This window comes from Eurosta solidaginis, chromosome 1 (genome assembly GCF_040869045.1).
Source record: "Eurosta solidaginis isolate ZX-2024a chromosome 1, ASM4086904v1, whole genome shotgun sequence".
Lineage (NCBI taxonomy): Eukaryota > Metazoa > Arthropoda > Insecta > Diptera > Tephritidae > Eurosta > Eurosta solidaginis.
This window is the reverse complement of record NC_090319.1, coordinates 26,613,410-26,631,122: the sequence shown is the minus strand read 5'-3', so window position 1 is coordinate 26,631,122 and position 17,713 is coordinate 26,613,410. Positions and strand designations below refer to the sequence as shown.

The 17,713-nt window shown below is 41.2% G+C and overlaps 1 protein-coding gene across 2 annotated transcripts in view; it reads right to left on the bottom strand.

Annotated features, from left to right (window-relative positions):
* LOC137250521 (uncharacterized) overlaps positions 1-17,713 on the bottom strand; it is a 131,863-nt gene that overhangs the window by 33,735 nt on the left and 80,415 nt on the right. Inside the window, exon 6 of one of the 2 annotated variants that reach the window (XM_067783487.1) lies at positions 17,432-17,708. The exons of the other annotated variant lie outside the window; for it this stretch is intronic. Within the exon in view, the coding sequence (XP_067639588.1) occupies positions 17,527-17,708 (182 nt within the window). The 3' untranslated portion in view covers positions 17,432-17,526. Of the gene's footprint in view, positions 1-17,431; positions 17,709-17,713 lie in introns of those variants that run through there. 2 annotated transcript variants of the gene reach the window in all.

The following is a 17,713-nucleotide window of genomic DNA, read 5'->3' as shown; positions in this document are numbered from 1 at the left end:
CGCAAAACTTATACGGCTGTGCAAAATGACGTTGAGCAACACCATCAGCTCAGTCAGAATTGGGAAGGACCTCTCCGAGCCGTTCGAAACTAAACGAGGTTTCAGACAGGGTGACCCCCTATCGTGCGATTTCTTTAATTTGATGCTGGAGAAAATTATACTAGCTGCAGAACTTAACCGCACTGGAACAATATACTATAAAAGCGTGCAATTACTGGCATATGCAGATGACATTGATATCATCGGCCTAAACACCCACGCTGTTAGTTCGGCTTACTCCAAACTGGAAAAAGAAGCGGTAAAGATGGGTTTAATGGTGCATGAGGACAAAACGAAGTACCTGCTGTCATCGAGCAAAGGGTCAGCGCATACGCGCCTTGGCAACCACGCTACTGTTGGCAGCCATAATTTCGAAATAGTAAAAGACTTCGTTTATTTGGGAACTAGCATCAACACTAGCAACAACATCAGCGCTGAAATCGAGCGAAGAATCAATCTTGCCAATGAATGCTACTTTGGACTAGGTAGGGAATTGAAAAGTAAAGTTCTCTCTCGGCGAACGAAAATCATACTCTACAAGTCACTTATCGTACCCGTCCTGCTATATGGGGCAGAAGCATGGATCATGACAACAGCAGATGAAGCGGCTTTGGGAGTGTTCGAGAGAAAAGTTCTTCGAAAGATTTATGGACCTCTACGCGTTGGCGATGGCGAGTACCGAAGAAGATTTAATGATGAGATGTACGAGCTATACGCAGACATCAACATAGTCCAGCGAATTAAAACGCAGCCGCTACGCTGGCAAGGCCATGTTATGCGAATGAATGATGATGCTCCGGCCAAGAAAGTGTTTCTATCGGAACCCGCCTATGGAAGAAAAGGTAGAGGGCGGCACCCACTCCGTTGGAAGGACCAGGTGGAAAACGATTTAAACTCCTTTGGTGTCACCAATTGGCGCGGGTTGGCGGAGCGAAGGAGCGACTGGCGCGCCTTGTTGGACGGCCATAACCGTTTAGGCGGTTAAGCGCCAATTAAGTAAGTAAGTAATATATTGTAACGAATTTACTGCAATTCCGCTTATTTCAAATATTATACTAAGGTTCGAATCACTAAACTGTTGAATAAATAACTCCACTTCTCAATAATGCAAAATGGCCTTTATTAAAGTAAAATAACACTACTATTGCTCGACAGATAGCGTACTTAATTCAAAACTGATTGTAGCGCCTCTACTGTTGCTGCCTTTTATACTCTTTGATTTCCTCGTTGCATCTTCTAGGCGCTTCCAGAATTTACTTAGTTACAGCTATAAAATTATAACTACAAATGCACGTGTATAGCTTCTCATATGCGCGTGTATTTGTGAGCGAAACTTCCACAATTATAATTGCATTCTTTTGGGATCATCTCAGATAAGATATATGGATGTGTTTGTGCGTTTCTTCTCCGCTGCGTGTACGTACATATGTGTAGACATAATGATTGAATTATTGATGTGCATCAAGTCACTGCTTAGCATCGGCTTAGAGATGATAGTATCCCTTAGTGCTGCTAATATTCGTTACACTGCCCTCCATCTAAGTCTGATCGTTCCGATAAAACAAATCTCTCGATCTAAACGCTGCTAGCCTCTCCAAATGAACCACTTTCATTTTGGTTCGTGGTTTGCCAATGGTTTGTATGCGGTACACTACATCGTTGATCCGTTTTATAACTTTGTATGGGCCTCCCAATTACACTGCAATTTCGGGGACAAACCTTTTTTTCGTTGTGGGTTGTATAACAGCACCAAATCTCCTTTCTGAAACCCTTCCGAATTAATTGCTTTATCGTACCTCGCTTTCATCTTGTCACTAATAATCTTTGCTCGTTGCCTTACCAGATCGTGTATCTCTCTCAGCTCTTCTTCCAAGACACCAGGAGATTTCTTGGCATTTCTCATTGCCAAAAATTACCTTTGCGGGAGTTTGGCCCAATGTCTCATGCCCTTATGGTACTTGTCTACTACTTTCCTTAAATGCTCCTCCAATGTTCTATTGAACAGTTCCACCATACCATCGGACTGAGGATGCAATGCAGTTGTCCGTGTTTTTCGAATGCTCAACTTCTTGCACATTTCTTGGAACACAGCTGATTCAATATTCCTGCCTTGGTCAGAATGTAACTCCATTGGTACACCATACCTTGCAACCCAATCGTTTGTAACCACTTCGACTACTGTTTCCGCTTCTTGATTTGGGATTGGGTATACCTCTGGCCATTTGCTGAAATAATCCATTACCTCCAGTACGTATTTGTTTCCGCGGTTGCTAGTAGGAAATGGACCTGCGACATTCATGGCGATCCTTTCTAATGGTGCACCTGAAATATACTGCTTCATCTGGCCATGACTTCGTGTTTTGGGCCCTTTCGCTCTGTTGCAAACTTCGCAGTTGGCAACCCACTCGGTTACCGACTGACGGCAACCAACCCAATAGAATATCTGCTTAATTTTCTTGAGCGTCTTCGTGATTCCAAGATGGCCTCCACTTGGACCATTATGCAGCTCGCTGAGCACGTCAGGATTCCTCTTTCTGGGAACAACTATCAGTTTCTTTTTGCATTGACCACCCTCACTCTCCCATACTCGATGAAGGCAACCGGATATCAATTCTAAACTGTTCCACTTTGCCCAATATGACTTCGCAATGGGACTCTCTGCTGACGTCTCTTCTCTGTTTGGTCTTTCGTTTCGTTCGAGCCATTGCATAACATGTGATAGATCTGTATCTTCTAGCTGACGCTTTCTTAGTTGTTCCTTGTCTCAATCATCCGTACACGTTATAGTCATTAGCCGGACATATATAATGTCTTCTTTAGCCTCGGCCTTTGAACAGTGCTTGCATTCCAAACTACATGGTCTTCGTGACATTGCATCAGTATTTCCATGGGTACCACTTTTCGATGCTCAATGGAAAAGTCATAGCTTTGTAGTCGCTCGATCCACCGTGCCAATTGTCCTTCCGTGTTACGGAACTGCAGAATCCATTTCAACGCTGCGTGATCTGTCCTGACACGGAATCGCTGGCCGTAGAGGTATTTGTGAAAATGTTTAATGCACTCTACCAATGCCAACAGCTCTCTCCGCGTAACGCAGTAGTTCCTCTCTGGTTTTCCAATCGAACGGCTGTAATATGCTGTCCATCGACCAGTTGTGACAAAACGGCTCCTATAGCATATCCACTCGCATTTGTATCTAGAATAAATGTTGCTCCTGGAATCGGATATGCTAACATTGGGGCAGTGCACAAACGCTCCTTCAGTGTTTGGAAAGCCACTTCTTGCTCCTTCTTCCATTCAAAAGCTTTATTTTTTCTTGTAAGCTCATGGAGGCTATGGGCTACGCTGGAAAAATTTGTTACAAATCGGTGGTAATATGTGCACAGCCCAAGGAAACTTCTCAATTCATGTAGGTCCTGTGGTCTTGGCAAATCCTTTACAGCCTCTATCTTTTCGTTCGCAGTGCAGATGCCCTCTGTCGTTACCTTGTGACCCAAATAATTTACTTCCTTTTTAAACAGCGCACACTTTTTGGGACTTAACTTCAGACCAGCGCCAGCTATTCTCTGGAAAACTTCCTCCAAGTTCTTAAGATGTTCATCAAAGTTCTTGCCCAATACGGTGATGTCGCCCAGGTACACCAAGCATGTTTTCCAATGTAGTCCTTTCAGTACGTGATCCTAAAGTCTCTCAAAAGTAACTGGTGCATTACAAAGTCCAAAAGGCATCACTGTAATTTGCCAAAGCCCATCACCGACACTGAAAGCTGTTTTCTCTTTATCTTCCTCCTTCACCTCAACTTGCCAGTAGCCGCTTTTCACGTCGAGTGTGGAAAACCATTTCGTACCAGATAGCGAGTCCAGAGTGTTGTCAATTCTTGGCAATGGGTAGCTATCCTTTTTCGTAACGTCATTCAACTTCCGGTAGTCCACGCAAAACCTCAACCTCGCAACCTCTTTACAAGTACTACCGGTGAGCTCCATGGACTAGCTGATGGTCGGTGACGCCGCTGTCGCCATTTCTTATATGAGTTGACTCACAAATTCCCGCTTCGCCAGTGGAACACTACGTGGAGCTTGACGGATCGGCCTCGCATCTCCAGTGTCAATATGATGTTTCACAACGTTGGTGCGGCCTGGTTTGGAACCATCCTGGTCAAATATGTTCGCATACTTTAGGAGCAGTTGTTTTGCCTTACTCTGATAGGCTTCCCCTAGCCCCTGCATCCATGCCGTGATGTCATTTGAAAGATCAGTATTACTAGATGAAACGTGTTCCTGGAGCTGTTCGCAGTTAATAACAAATTCAGCCTCTTGGCATCTTCCCAAAATAGCTCCTTTGGTCAGTTTGAGTGGTGACTTGAACTCATGGAGTACTATTACCGGAATACGTCCATCTTTTGTCATAGCCAGGGTTTTTCCTACAAGTATGTTGAGTGCTGATTTGTTTGCTGCTTCGACACCCCACAATTTGTTTGTCCCATAATCTCCATTAACCTTTGCCCAGATGACTGCTTTGGATTTTGGTGGTATTTGCGGGCTCTCTTCCACCAGCACTCGTTTATTGCTGTAGCCCTTCTCATAGCCGAAATTAAGTGGCACATCCATGTTCTTATATCGCATCGTCTTGCTTTGCATATCGATCTTGATGCCTTGGTCGATTAAGAAGTCCACTCCAATTATGATTTCATCAACAATTTCTGCCACTATAAAATTGTGTAGTACCGTGGCGTTCCCAATTGCTACTTCACATGCTACTTCTCCAATTACCTGGGTGTCCTCTCCCGTGGCTGTACGTAATCTTGCTCCAAGCAATGGTCTTATCTTCTTGTTGACTAAATCTGATCGAATGATGGAATGGGATGCACCCGTATCTACAGTCAGTAAACGTTCCTTTCCATCCACATGTCCTCCGACAGTAAGATTGCTTGACCTTCTTCCAATTTGCGAGATAGAGATTATGGTGCATTAAATTGAGGGAGCCAGCTGTCGCCCCTTGTGGCTGACTCTCTTGAGTTTAACGATTGAGTGGACTTGGAGATTTGCTCATCTCCGTCAGCTCTGCTACGGCCACCCAGATTGTTGGAACTATTAGGACCGGTGATGCAATGACGTGCAATGTGGCCTGGGTTGCCGCACTTGAAACGTTTCATAACTCCAGAGTTTTCTGTTGTGATCCCTTCAGTGCTTCCAAAATTGTGTCCACCCAATCTGGCCTTTCTACTTCCACACGATGGGCTTTGTACGCTGGCTTACTCAAAAGTGAGGCAGTTTCCTGAGTCAATGCATGGGATACCTTTTCAGCAAATGTTTGCTTTGTGTTCGCGTATGTGGCTCGCTTCGTTTCGACGTCCCGTATGCCGTTTATAAAGCTCTGAATCTTTACCCTTTCAGTGTATTCCACAGTCCGCATTTGCAAGATGAGCCAATCTTTCAACATCCGAAGCAAAATCCTGCAATGTCTCATTTGCTTTTTGGTAACGGTTTTGCAACTCAATTTGGTATATCTGTTTTCTATGCTCGCTTCCATAACGTCTCTCTACAGCGGCCATCAATGCTTCATAGTTGTTCCGCTCTCCTTCAGGAATCGTCTGAGATGCTCCCAAAAGTATGCAATTGTAATTGTGGAAATGTCGCTCACAAATACACGCGCATATGAGAAGCTATACACGTGCATCTGTAGTTATAATTATATGGCAGTAATTAAGTAAATTCTGGAAGCGCCTAGAAGATGCAACGAGGAAATCACAGAGTATAAAAGCACCAACAGTAGAGGCGCGAGAGTCAGTTTTGATTAAGCCCGCTATCTGTCGAGCAATAGTAGAGTTATTTATTGTGAAGTACTTTAATAAAAGTCATTTTGCATTATTAAATATTGGAGTTATTTATTCAACAGTTTAGTGATTCGAACATAGCAGAAGGTTGCAAATAAGAGGATTTGCAGTAAATTCGTTACAATATATACATTTTAAAAGTCTATAACAGAGGTCGGTTACTAACACGCACCCTAAAAGACTTAGATTGACCTCAGTATTAATAATCCGAAGGCGGAAAACAAAAATTTTGAGTTTTTAATTGAGTATTACCGAAGAAAAATGCCGATATATGATAAAGCTCTCTAAATGGGACGAAGAACACTCACATAGTGGCGATGATATGAAACCAATATTATTAAAATAAAGCGAAAAATATGATAAACTTTGATTACAAAACAAGTGCATAGCCATAACTTAATCCAAAATAGCAGATATATTAATTTTTGATACAAAACAGCTTGACTTAAGGACGAAACCATTATTATTTTATATAATGAGAATATGTTTGAATCAACGCTCATATACTATTCGCCCTATATGTTGCATGTATATATTCGCCTCGATAAGTGCTTACGATTTACCATTGCATCCTAAAATGTACTTGTATGTACTTTTGATTATTTTTGATTTTTTTATGATTTTTGATTTTTTATACTCAGTTGAGCAGAGCTCACAGAGGATATTAACTTTGATTGGATAACGGTTGGTTGTACAGGTATAAAGGAATCGAGATAGATATAGACTTCCATATATCAAAATCATCAGTATCGAAAAAAAATTTGATTGAGCCATGTCCGTCCGTCCGTCTGTCCGTTAACACGATAACTTGAGTAAATTTTGAGGTATCTTGATGAAATTTGGTATGTAGATTCCCGGGCACTCATCTCAGATCGCTATTTAAAATTAACTATATCGGACTATAACCACGCCCATTTTTTCGATATCGAAAATTTCGAAAAACCGAAAAAATGCGATAATTCATTGCCAAAGGCAGATAAAATGATGAAACTTGGTAGATGGGTTGACGTTATGACGCAGAATAGAAAATTAGTAAGATTTTGGACAATGGGCGTGGCACCGCCCACTTTTACAAGGAGGTAATTTAAAAGTTTTGCAAACTGTAATTTGGCAGTCGTTGAAGATATCATGATGAAATTTGGCAGGAGCGTTACTACTATTACTATATATGTGCTAAATAAAAATTAGCAAAATTGGATGAAGAACACGCCCACTTTTAAAAAAAAATTTTTTTTAATTCAAATTTTAACAAAAAATTTAATATCTTTACTGTAAATAAGTAAATTAAGTCAAAATTCAACTCCAGTAATGATATGATGCAACAAAATACAAAAATAAAAGAAAATTTGAAAACGGACTCGGCTTCGCCCATTTTCATTTAGTTTGTCTAGAATACTTTTAATGCCATAAGTCGAACAAAAATTTACCAATCCATCTCAAATTTGGTAGGGGTATAGATTCTATGACGGTAACTGTTCTCTGTGAAAATGGGCGAAATCGGTGTAAGCCACGCCCAGTTTTTATACACAGTCCACCGTCTGTCCTTCCGCTCGGCCGTTAACACAATAATTTGAGCAAAAACCGATATATCCTTACTAAACTTAGCCCACGTACTTATCTGAACTCACTTTATCTTGGTATAAAAAATGGCCGAAATCCGACCATAACCACGCCCACTTTATCGATATCGAAAATTACGAAAAATGAAAAAAATGCCATAATTCTATACCAAATACGAAAAAAGGGATGAAACATGGTAACTGGATTGGTTTATTGACGCAAAATATAACTTTGGAAAAAACTTTGTAAAATGCGTGTGACACCTACCATATTAAATAGAAGAAAATAAAAAAGTTCTACAAGGCGAAATCAACAGCCCTTGGAATCTTGGCAGGAATACTGTTAGTGGTATTGCATATATAAATAAATTAGCAGTACCCGACAGATGATTTTCTGGATCACCTGGTCCACATTTTGGTCGATATCACGAGAACACCTTCACATATACATCTAAGGGCCACTCGCTTTTAAAACCCTCATTAATACCTTTAATTTGATATCCATATCGTACAAACATATTCTAGAGTCACCCCTGGCCCACCCTAACGGCGATATCTCGAAAAGGCGTCCACCTATAGACCTAATGCCCACTCCCTCTTAAAATGCTCAGTAACACCTTTCGTTTGATACCCATATCGTACAAACATTCTAGAGTCACCCCTGGCCCACCCTAATGGCGATATCTCGAAAAGGCGTACACCTAGAGACCTAATGTCCACTCCCTCTTAAAATGCTCAGTAACACCTTTCGTTTGATACCCATATCGTACAAACATTCTAGAGTCACCCCTGGTCCACCTTTATGGCGATTTCTCGAAAAGGCGTTCACCTATAGAACTAAAGCCCATTCCCTTTTAAAATACTCATTACCACCTTTCATTTGATACCCATATCGTACAAACACATTCTAGAGTCACCTCTGGTCAGCCTTAATGGCGATATCTCGAAAAGGCGTCCACCGATAGACCTAAGGCCCACTCCCTCTTAAAATGCTCAGTAACACCTTTCATTTGATACCCATATCGTACAAACAAATTCTAGAGTCAGCCCTGGTCCACCTTTATGGCGATATCCCTAAATGGCGTCCATCCATAGAACTATGGCCTACTCTCTCTTAAAATACTCTTTAATACCTTCCATTTGATACACATGTCATACAACCACATTCCAGGGTTACCCTAGGTTCATTTTCCTACATGGCGATTTTCCTTATTTTGTCTCCATAGCTCTCAACTGAGTATGTAATGTTCGGTTACACCCGAACTTAGCCTTCCTTACTTGTTTTTATTATTTTCAATAATCGGAAAAAATCATGATTTTTTTTTTATTTTTGTTTTTAATCAATTGAAAAGTAATCATTAAAAATAGAAAATAATGGCAAGAAATCATTAAATGGAGTTTCAAGAAAATAATCAATGGAACGGCTAATCATTACCATTAGTAATCATTATTTAACAGGTCTGGTTCCAAATATGAGCCAAATCGGAACACAAATGCGATTTTTGTGAATATCTCGATCCTTGCGGCACCTAGCGGCGATTTTTTTTCATATTATTGCATTGTCATCGGGTTCTGAACTATACTCCAAGTTTCAAGCCTGTAGCTTATCGTGAAGTTACTTAAATTTCAATTACTAAATTCATGCCAGTCAAATCAACCTAAAGAAAAACGTTTAAGAATAACCTTTATTTTCGGAATCAGGGTGATTTTACATAGGAATTTCGAAGTACCGTCTCTGATGCATTTTGGCTGTAAACCAATGTAATTAGCTTCACTTTATTCACGGAATTACAACGTCAGGGTAATATCGAGACCCTTCCGGGATCATTTCTGGATGGTTTTCGGGATCCGTCCGGCATCCCGTCGGGGTAATTTTGGGACATTTTCGGGACTATTCCGGGATTATTTGGGGACCCTTCCGGCATCATTTCTGGATGGGTTTCGGGATCCGTCCGGCATTCCGTCGGGGTATTTTCAGGAAAAATTATTGATGGTTTCCAGGATCATTACGGGCCTATTTCGGGATCATTTATTTATTTATTTCAGTCATCGAAACAAGATTTCTTACAGACTATGATCATGTTTACATATTTAATTAAATAGTGCAAATATGCTTAACTTAAAACAATAAAGGCTGTCGTTAAAGTTTATTTGCGGAGCGAATGTGTTACACAGGCGAATGATTCTGGATATCGGTTCATTATAAGAATAAAGCGACCTATGTGAACCCTCAGTAAACTTTCTGGGATTTCTGAGATTAATATTAGATTCCTGTACTCGAAACAGAATAAATATATCTGGGCAGTCAATATTGCCAGATAAAATATTGTAGGCAAATAACAGCGACAGATATGACCTTCTGTCCGCAAGAGATTGTAAGCCAAGGAGTTTCCTCCTTGAGGCGTAACTTGGAATGTCATTTTCGATAAACACTCTTTTCATAGCAAATCTGGTAAATTTCCTCTGGATCATCTCTATTTTATCAGAGTACTTTGTATAGTATGGGTTCCAAAAGATCGTATAAAATACTCCGTACCAAAGCAATATAGAGTGTTTTCAGAGTCATATATTCCTTAAAATCTTTGGTGTTCCTGATTATGAAACCCACCATCGAGTACGCTTTAGAAGAGACTAGATCAATATGTTTAGAAAGAGTTAATGTTGTGTCAAAGATAATTCATAAATCTTTAATTTCGGATTTACGCAACAAATCAACGCCATCCAGAGAATAGTTGAAAGTATAGACATATGCGCGGCGGCAATAAGAGACAACGCAGCACTTGCTAATGTTTAGGCTTAGGTTATTGATGGTACACCAATTTAAGAAGAAGTCTTGCTGAAGTTTTTGGCAATCGAGAAGGCTGTTAATATTGAGGAATATTTTGGCATCATCTGCGAACATTAAGCACTTTGACGATATGATATAGGACGGTAAGTCGTTTATGAAGAGTAAGAATAACAGAGGGCCAATGTGAGTTCCTTGAGGAATACCCGATGTGGCATAGACTTCAATGTTCGAGCGTATTGAGTTTATTATCACCGACAATTTCCTACCAAAAAGAAAACTTCTGAAAAAGCTCAATAAAGTGCCGGAAACACCAAATTTATTGATCTTCAGTAAAAGAATGTTATGGTCTACTTTATCAAAAGCTTTTGTGAAGTCGGTATATATGACATCGAGTTACGAATATTGTTCCATTGCAGTGATAATGTTGTTTGAAATAAGAGATAGATTAGTGACTATTGATTTACCTGGCAACAACCCATTTTGGCAGCTAGTTAGGGCATGCTGAACATGTTCCAGAAGTTTTTTGTTTAGTATGTGATCGAAAATTTTTGGAAAGACCCCCTGCTTTACTATAGCTCGATAGTTGGAGATGAGGCTTTTGTTTTCAGATTTGAAGATGTGTTCAATTGAGCATGACTTCCAATAATCTAAGATTATTCCTTGGCGTAAACATGTCTTAAAGAGTTTGGTGATTGGTTTTACTAGAGAATCCACGCACCAAATGAAAAATATTGGGGGAAGACCATTAGTGCAGTTGAAGCTTGGTTTAAGGTCTAAGATTGCATCTGCAACATCACCCTCAGTGATAATAAATGCGTCAATAAAATTAAAATCAATTGGTCTTGAAATTGTAGAAGGAGTGTCTTCGGACTGGTAGCTTTCATAAACTTCTTGAAAAAATGAGGCAAACAGATTGCAAGTCTCTAGCGTAGTATTGGATACACAGCCTTTGTATTCCATTCTATCAGGTATGCCGCATGATTTACGCCTAGAGTTCACGTAATTCCAGAACGAAGACGGATTGAGTTTCAGGCTGTCTTCAATTTTGGTTATATATTGATTAAAGAGATATTTATGAATTCTGTCAAATTCGCTTTTATAATTGTTGAAATTATGAAGGTCCACGGGAGACTTTGAGATTCTGTATTTTTTTAGAGCCTTATTTTTAATGTTCTTTAAATGGCTTAATTCCGCGTTGAACCAAGGCGGTTTATTTTTGGGCTTAGAGGATTTCGAAGGAACAAACTTGGTGACGGCATCAGAAAGAATGTCACAAATATTTGTATATATTAAGTCTGGATCTTCTATGAAAGCTAAGAAATCCCAGTTCGTGCAATAAAGAGAGTTATTCAATGCATCGAAGTTGGCTTTTCTAAAAGATAATAAAGGTTCGTGGTTCACATTAAGTCGCTGAAAACTTAGAAATTCGAATTTAATAGTTAAAGCTTTATGATGAATTGTGTTACGTGATGCAGGTGACAAATTCAATTCACATGCCAATTTGAGATCTTCTGTTGCGAATACTAAATCCAATATTTTATCATTAGAATTTGCAAACTAATTTAATTGTTGAAAATTGTTAGATAAGAAAAAACTAGTGACAGAAGATTCAATATCGGATTTAATATTAAAAGGTAGTAGCCAGCCATTGTCATATGACCAAATAATGTCAGGTAAGTTAAAATCACCCATAACTATTATCTGCCCATTTAGTGCAACAGATTCACTGACAAAGTTTATGTTATTAATATGTTGTTCATAAACATTAAAACTAGAGTTAGGCGGTATATATGATATCAAGATGTAAATATGTTTGTCATTTGAAATTGATACATCTATGCAGACTTGTTCGACTAACATATCAGCAAAGGGCAACACTAACAAACTGCTATTTAGGCTTGTTTTAGCTGCTAATAACACTCCTCCACCTCGAGCGCAGCCACTAGCAATAGGGCATCTATCATGGCGATAAACAGTGTAATGGTTGTCAAAAAACTCGGAGCTGGAAATTTGTGCACAAAGCCAGGTTTCGGAGATAGCAACAATATCATATTCACGTAATGATGAAGCAATCCTAAATTCATTTGATTTTGTTCGTATACCACTTGCATTTTGATAGTATATTGAAAATGATTCAAGTGATATTGAGCCAGTTAGCCCGTTGACATACTCCGCTCCCTCTTGAAAAGACTGAAATGGACGGATTTTAACATTAGCAGTCCATAGCTTTGCATCAAATATAGCATCATAGTGACATGGAGATACACCGAGTTTGAAGCTTATGCGCCTTAATTCATTGATATTTGCATCTTTCTTCACAAGCGGAAAACACGATAGATGGTCGCGAGTAATCCCAGTGTGCTTTGTAACGTAAGAGATAATATACTCTCCTTTGACGGTATTTTTAAAATAAGAGAGGTGAATCCATCTTTTCTTAGCAACCACATCAAGCTCCAAATTATCGTTCATACCAACCACGGGGGCGGCATTTAGACTTGTTTTAGCTGCTAATCTGCATTTTGGCATTATGGGGTATTTTCCGGCATCATTTCTGTATGGTTTTCGGGATGCCGTTGGGGTAATTTCAGGACTTTTTCGCGAGTAATACGGGATCATTTGGGACCCCTTTCGGCATCATTTCTGGATGGTTTTCGGGATCAGTCCGGGATCCCGTCGGGTCATTTCGGGGCTATTTCGGGATCATTTGGTGATCTTCCGGCATCATGGTTTTCGGTATCCGTCCGGGATCCTCTCAGGGTCATTTCGCGACTATTAGGGGATCATTTGAGGACCTTTCCGGCATAATTTCTGGATGGTTCTCGGGATTCGTCCGGGATCCAATCGGGGTCATTTCAGGAATTTTTCGGGATCATTTGGGGTCCCTTCCGGCATCATTTATATTGGTTTTCGGAATCCGTCCGGGATCCCGTCGGGGTCATTTCGGGACTTTTTCGCGACTAATGCGGGATCATTTGGGGTCCTTTCCGGCATCATTTTTGGATAGTTTTCGGGATCCGTCCGGGATCCCGTCAGGGTCATTTCGGGACTATTGTGGGATCATTAGAGGACCTTTCCGCCATCATTTCTGGATTGTTTTCGGGATACCGTCGGGGTCATTTCTGGACTTCTTCGGGACTATTTCGTGATCATTTGGGGTCCCTTCCGGCATAATTTCTGTATGGTTTTCTGGATCCGTCAGGAATCCCGTCGGGGTCATTTCGGGACTTTTTCGGGACTTATACGGGATAATGTGAGTAGTCTTTCGGCAGCATTTCTGGAAGGTTTTCGGTATTCGTACGGAATCTCGTCAGGATCATTTCGGGATCATTTAAGGATGGTTTTCATGATTCGTCCGGGATCCCGTCAGTGTAATTTCTGGACTTTTCCGAGACTATTTTGGGACCCTTCCAAGATCATTCGGATTTCCGCATCTGTCCGGGATCAAGTCAGGGTCATTTAGGGATCCGTTCGAGATCCCGTCTGTGTCATTTCGGGACTTATTCGGGACTATTTCAGGATCATTTCTCGATGGTTTTCGGGATCCGTCAAGGTCATTTCGGGACACTTTCGGGATATGTTGGGGACCCTTTAGGGATCATTTCGTCACTTTTTCTGTATTATTTCGGGATCATTTGGAGACCCTTCCGGCATCATTTCGTGATGGTTTGCCGGATCCGTCAGGGTCATTTTGGGACCATTATGGGATCATTTGGGGACCCTTTCTGGGGAGTCCTTTTTTGGGAGTCCTTTCAGGATTTTTTTGTTAATTTTTTGGGATAGTTTTGGGACCCTTCCGGGATCATTTCTGGATCCATGCGGGATCCCATCGAGGTCCTTTCTGGACTATTTCTGGATCATTTTCGGAACCTTCCAGGATCATTTCTACATAGTTTTCGCGAGCTGTCGTGGATCGCCTCGGGGTCATTTCGGAACTTATTCTGAACTACATATGTCGGAATAATTTAGGGACCCTTCCTGTATATTTTCTGGATGTTGTTTGAGATCCGACCGGGAGCCCGTGAGGGTCATTTCGGAACTTTTTCGGGACTATTTCGGGATCATTTTGGTACCCTTCAGGTATCATTTCTGTGTCGTTATCTGGATAATCGTGTCGTTGTCATTTCCGGTTTTTTTGGGACTATTCCGGGAGATTTTGGAGACCCTTCCTATCAGATTATCAGCTGATTTAGTTTCTTGTTTTTACTCAATCACAAAAATAAAATGCATTAGTTAGGAACAAATTTTTAAACAGACAACTGTATGTGTTAACTTTTATATTGACAGTGGAACAGCAATTAAGACAATAATCTCGCATAGCACAGCATCTAAATGCATGTTAGAGTGTAAGCAGTCTCTGGAGAGAATTGGGACAGGGACAAGCATACATTTATATTGGGTCCCAGGGCATAAGGGAATAGATTGGAATGAAAAAGCGGATGAAGAAGCTAAAGAGGGCGCATCCCTTGAAGCTCCCAATTAGACCGGGCGAGAGGAAAGGCGTAGTTTCACGCGCGGGGCTGTAAAGTGTCGAAGATTATTTGTAGGTCTTACCACCTTAAATAAAGTTGCTTCTATCATTAAAAAGAGAGGACTGTAGACTCATGACGGGTATTCTCACTGGACACTGCCCTCTGGCGTCACATGCTTTTAAATTAGGCTTGGTCAGTGATAGCAGATGTAGGAAGTACGGACTGGAGGAGGAAACGATCGAGCACGTTCTGTGCTCTTGCCCTGCGCTTGCCAGGCTGAGACTCCAGGAGTGATACAGCAGTCAGATCTAGAAGCAGAAAGTAGCTTAAGTCCTAGGAAGCTTCTAGTATACGCCAAGAGGAGGGAGTCATTTTATAACATACGTCCTGGTTTTTGATAGGGTTTGTCAGTTGTTCGTTAAAACAAACTTCTGGTAAAACTACGGACTCATTGAATCTTTTTTTTATTTCCTCATGGACCGGCCAGTTCAACCTAACCTAACCTTATCCGAAAGGTTTCCGTATCTTCAACCGTCAATCCAATAATAATTGAAGCATTCGTGTCTCTTTGCTACCATGAGGCATCTCGAGATTCACGAACAGGACTTTCAATGAATTCCCAAACCTTTTCCATCTTCATAATAAGCTGAATTCTATATTTTCACAGCTCGTGTTTATCGCGATATAATGTCGTAATCGCCAAACTTAGATCAGCCATACCGTAAGGTTGGGTTAGATTTAACTGGCCGGTCCATGAGGACCTCACGTAGACTGATTGAGTCCGTAGTGTTACCAGAAGTTTGTTTTAACGACCAAATTGAAAAACCCTATCAAAAACGAGGACCTATGTTATAAAATAACTCCGTCCTCTTGGCAAATACTAGAAGCTTCCTAGGATTTAAGCCACTTGCTGCTTCTAGATCTGACAGCTCTGTCACTCCTAACAGCTGGAGTCTTAGCCTGGCAAGTGCAGGGCACGAGCACAGAACAAGCTCGATGGTTTCCTCCTCCAACCCGCACTTCCTAATTCTGCTATCACTGACCAAGCCTAATTTAAAGGCATGTGACGCCAGAAGGTAGTGTCCAGTCAGAATACCTGATAGAAGCAACTTCCTTAGTCTAAGGTTGTAAGACCTACAGCCCCGCGCATGAACCCACGCCTTTCCCGCTTGGTCGATCATGTGCACCTCTGGCTTTTGCTTAATCTCGCCCAGTCCAATTGGGACGTCTACGGAGCAAGCTTCAAGGAATGGGACATTTTTAGCTAGCTCTTCTGCTTTTTCATTCCCATCTATTCCCATATGCCCTGGGACCCAATTTAGATGTATGCTTCTCTCTGTCCCCCTTCACTCTAGAGACTACTTACGCTCTAACATGCACTTAGATGCTGTGCTATGCGAGATTATTGCCTTAATTGCTGCTTGACTGTCAATATAAAAGTTAACACGGTTGCAGCTTAAGCTATTCTCTTCCAGGGTTTCTACTGCTTTGTTTACGGCTAATATTTCCGCATGGAAAACGCTACAGTAATCCGGCAGCCTGTAGGATCTTTTTATTTCCGGATCAGCACAGTATACCGCAGACCCTACTCCTTCCTCTACTTTGGAACCATCGGTGTACACATGTATCGCCTCGTCCGCCATTTGCGCACCCTTGCGCCAACCGTCCACCTCTATTGTGGCCTTAAGATCTCCCTCGAAGCGCAGATAGGGAATCAGGTAGTCTGTTCGTCTTGAGATTGATGACGCTATACTACTATGGCCATATGGTCGGCGCTTTAGCTGTCCCGAGGCACCGAGCCTGGTTGCGGTCGTTAATGCATTGTTCTGTGCTACCAGGTCTATAGGTGGAATGTACATAATGGCATACAGTGCAGCTGTGGGGGTTGTTTTCAGGGCTCCCGTAATGCTAAGCATTGGTAGTCTGCATACCCCTCTAATTTTTTGAGGTATGTTGTTTTTTGTGTGGCTTTCCACCAAACAATAACTCCATAGTATAGAATAGGGCTTACAATCGCTCCAAAAACACAATGAGAAAGAGAGGGCGATAGGCCCCTCGTACACCCCAGCATTATTTTACATGCATAGAGTGGCGTTGAAGTCTTCTTGACCATCTCCTCCACGTTGAGCTTACATGACAGCTTATTGTCTAGGATGATTCCTAGATATTTTGTGCAAGGTTTCCCCTGTAAGGTCACCCCTCCCAACTTAGGCCTGGTCAAATATCCGTCTTCTACGCATTGACTTTCAACCCGACATTACATGCCCAGGTATGAATATCCCGAAGCGCCAGATCAATCAAAGAACTAATCGTTGGAAGGCACTTTCCACTTATGACAATTGCAACGTCATCTGTGTAAGCCGTAAGTACTACGGGCCCCTCATCGAATCGTCTGAGCAGTTGGTTGATGCCCAGCGTCCACAGCAGAGGTGATAGCACCCCTCCGTGCGGCGTGCCCCTGTCCGCTGATTTCGTGGCCTCGTACAATCCCCATTGTGATGTAATCTTTCTGCAATTTAACATGCAGCCGATCCATCTGATTAAGGCAGGATGTACTTTAATGTAATTAAGACCATCCATAATCGCCAATTTTGCAACATTATTGAAAGCCCCGGCAATGTACAAGAAGACTCCTAGAGCACACTCTTTATATTCCAGGGATTTCTCTATGCTTATTACCACCCTATGCAATGCGGTGTCTAGCCATATCGTACAGTGTCAATAGAATTACCGAACAAACAAATTACAAATGTAAAATATTTCATAATTCTCTATTTTGTAATCAGTTTCAAAAATTTTCAGTTTTATAATAAAGTTTCTGACAATTACAAATGAAAACTAAATGCCTATAACAAGCAAAGTTCCTGCAGGCCGTGGTGGGATTCCATAATTTCCGCATTGCCTGTGATCGATACGGTAGAGTTGATTTACGTCAATCCCTTTCTGCCTTAACCTATGCATGTACAGGGTTTCAAGCCAACCCGATTGAATGTCAGATCGTGTATAAACCCAAACGAGTTCTAAA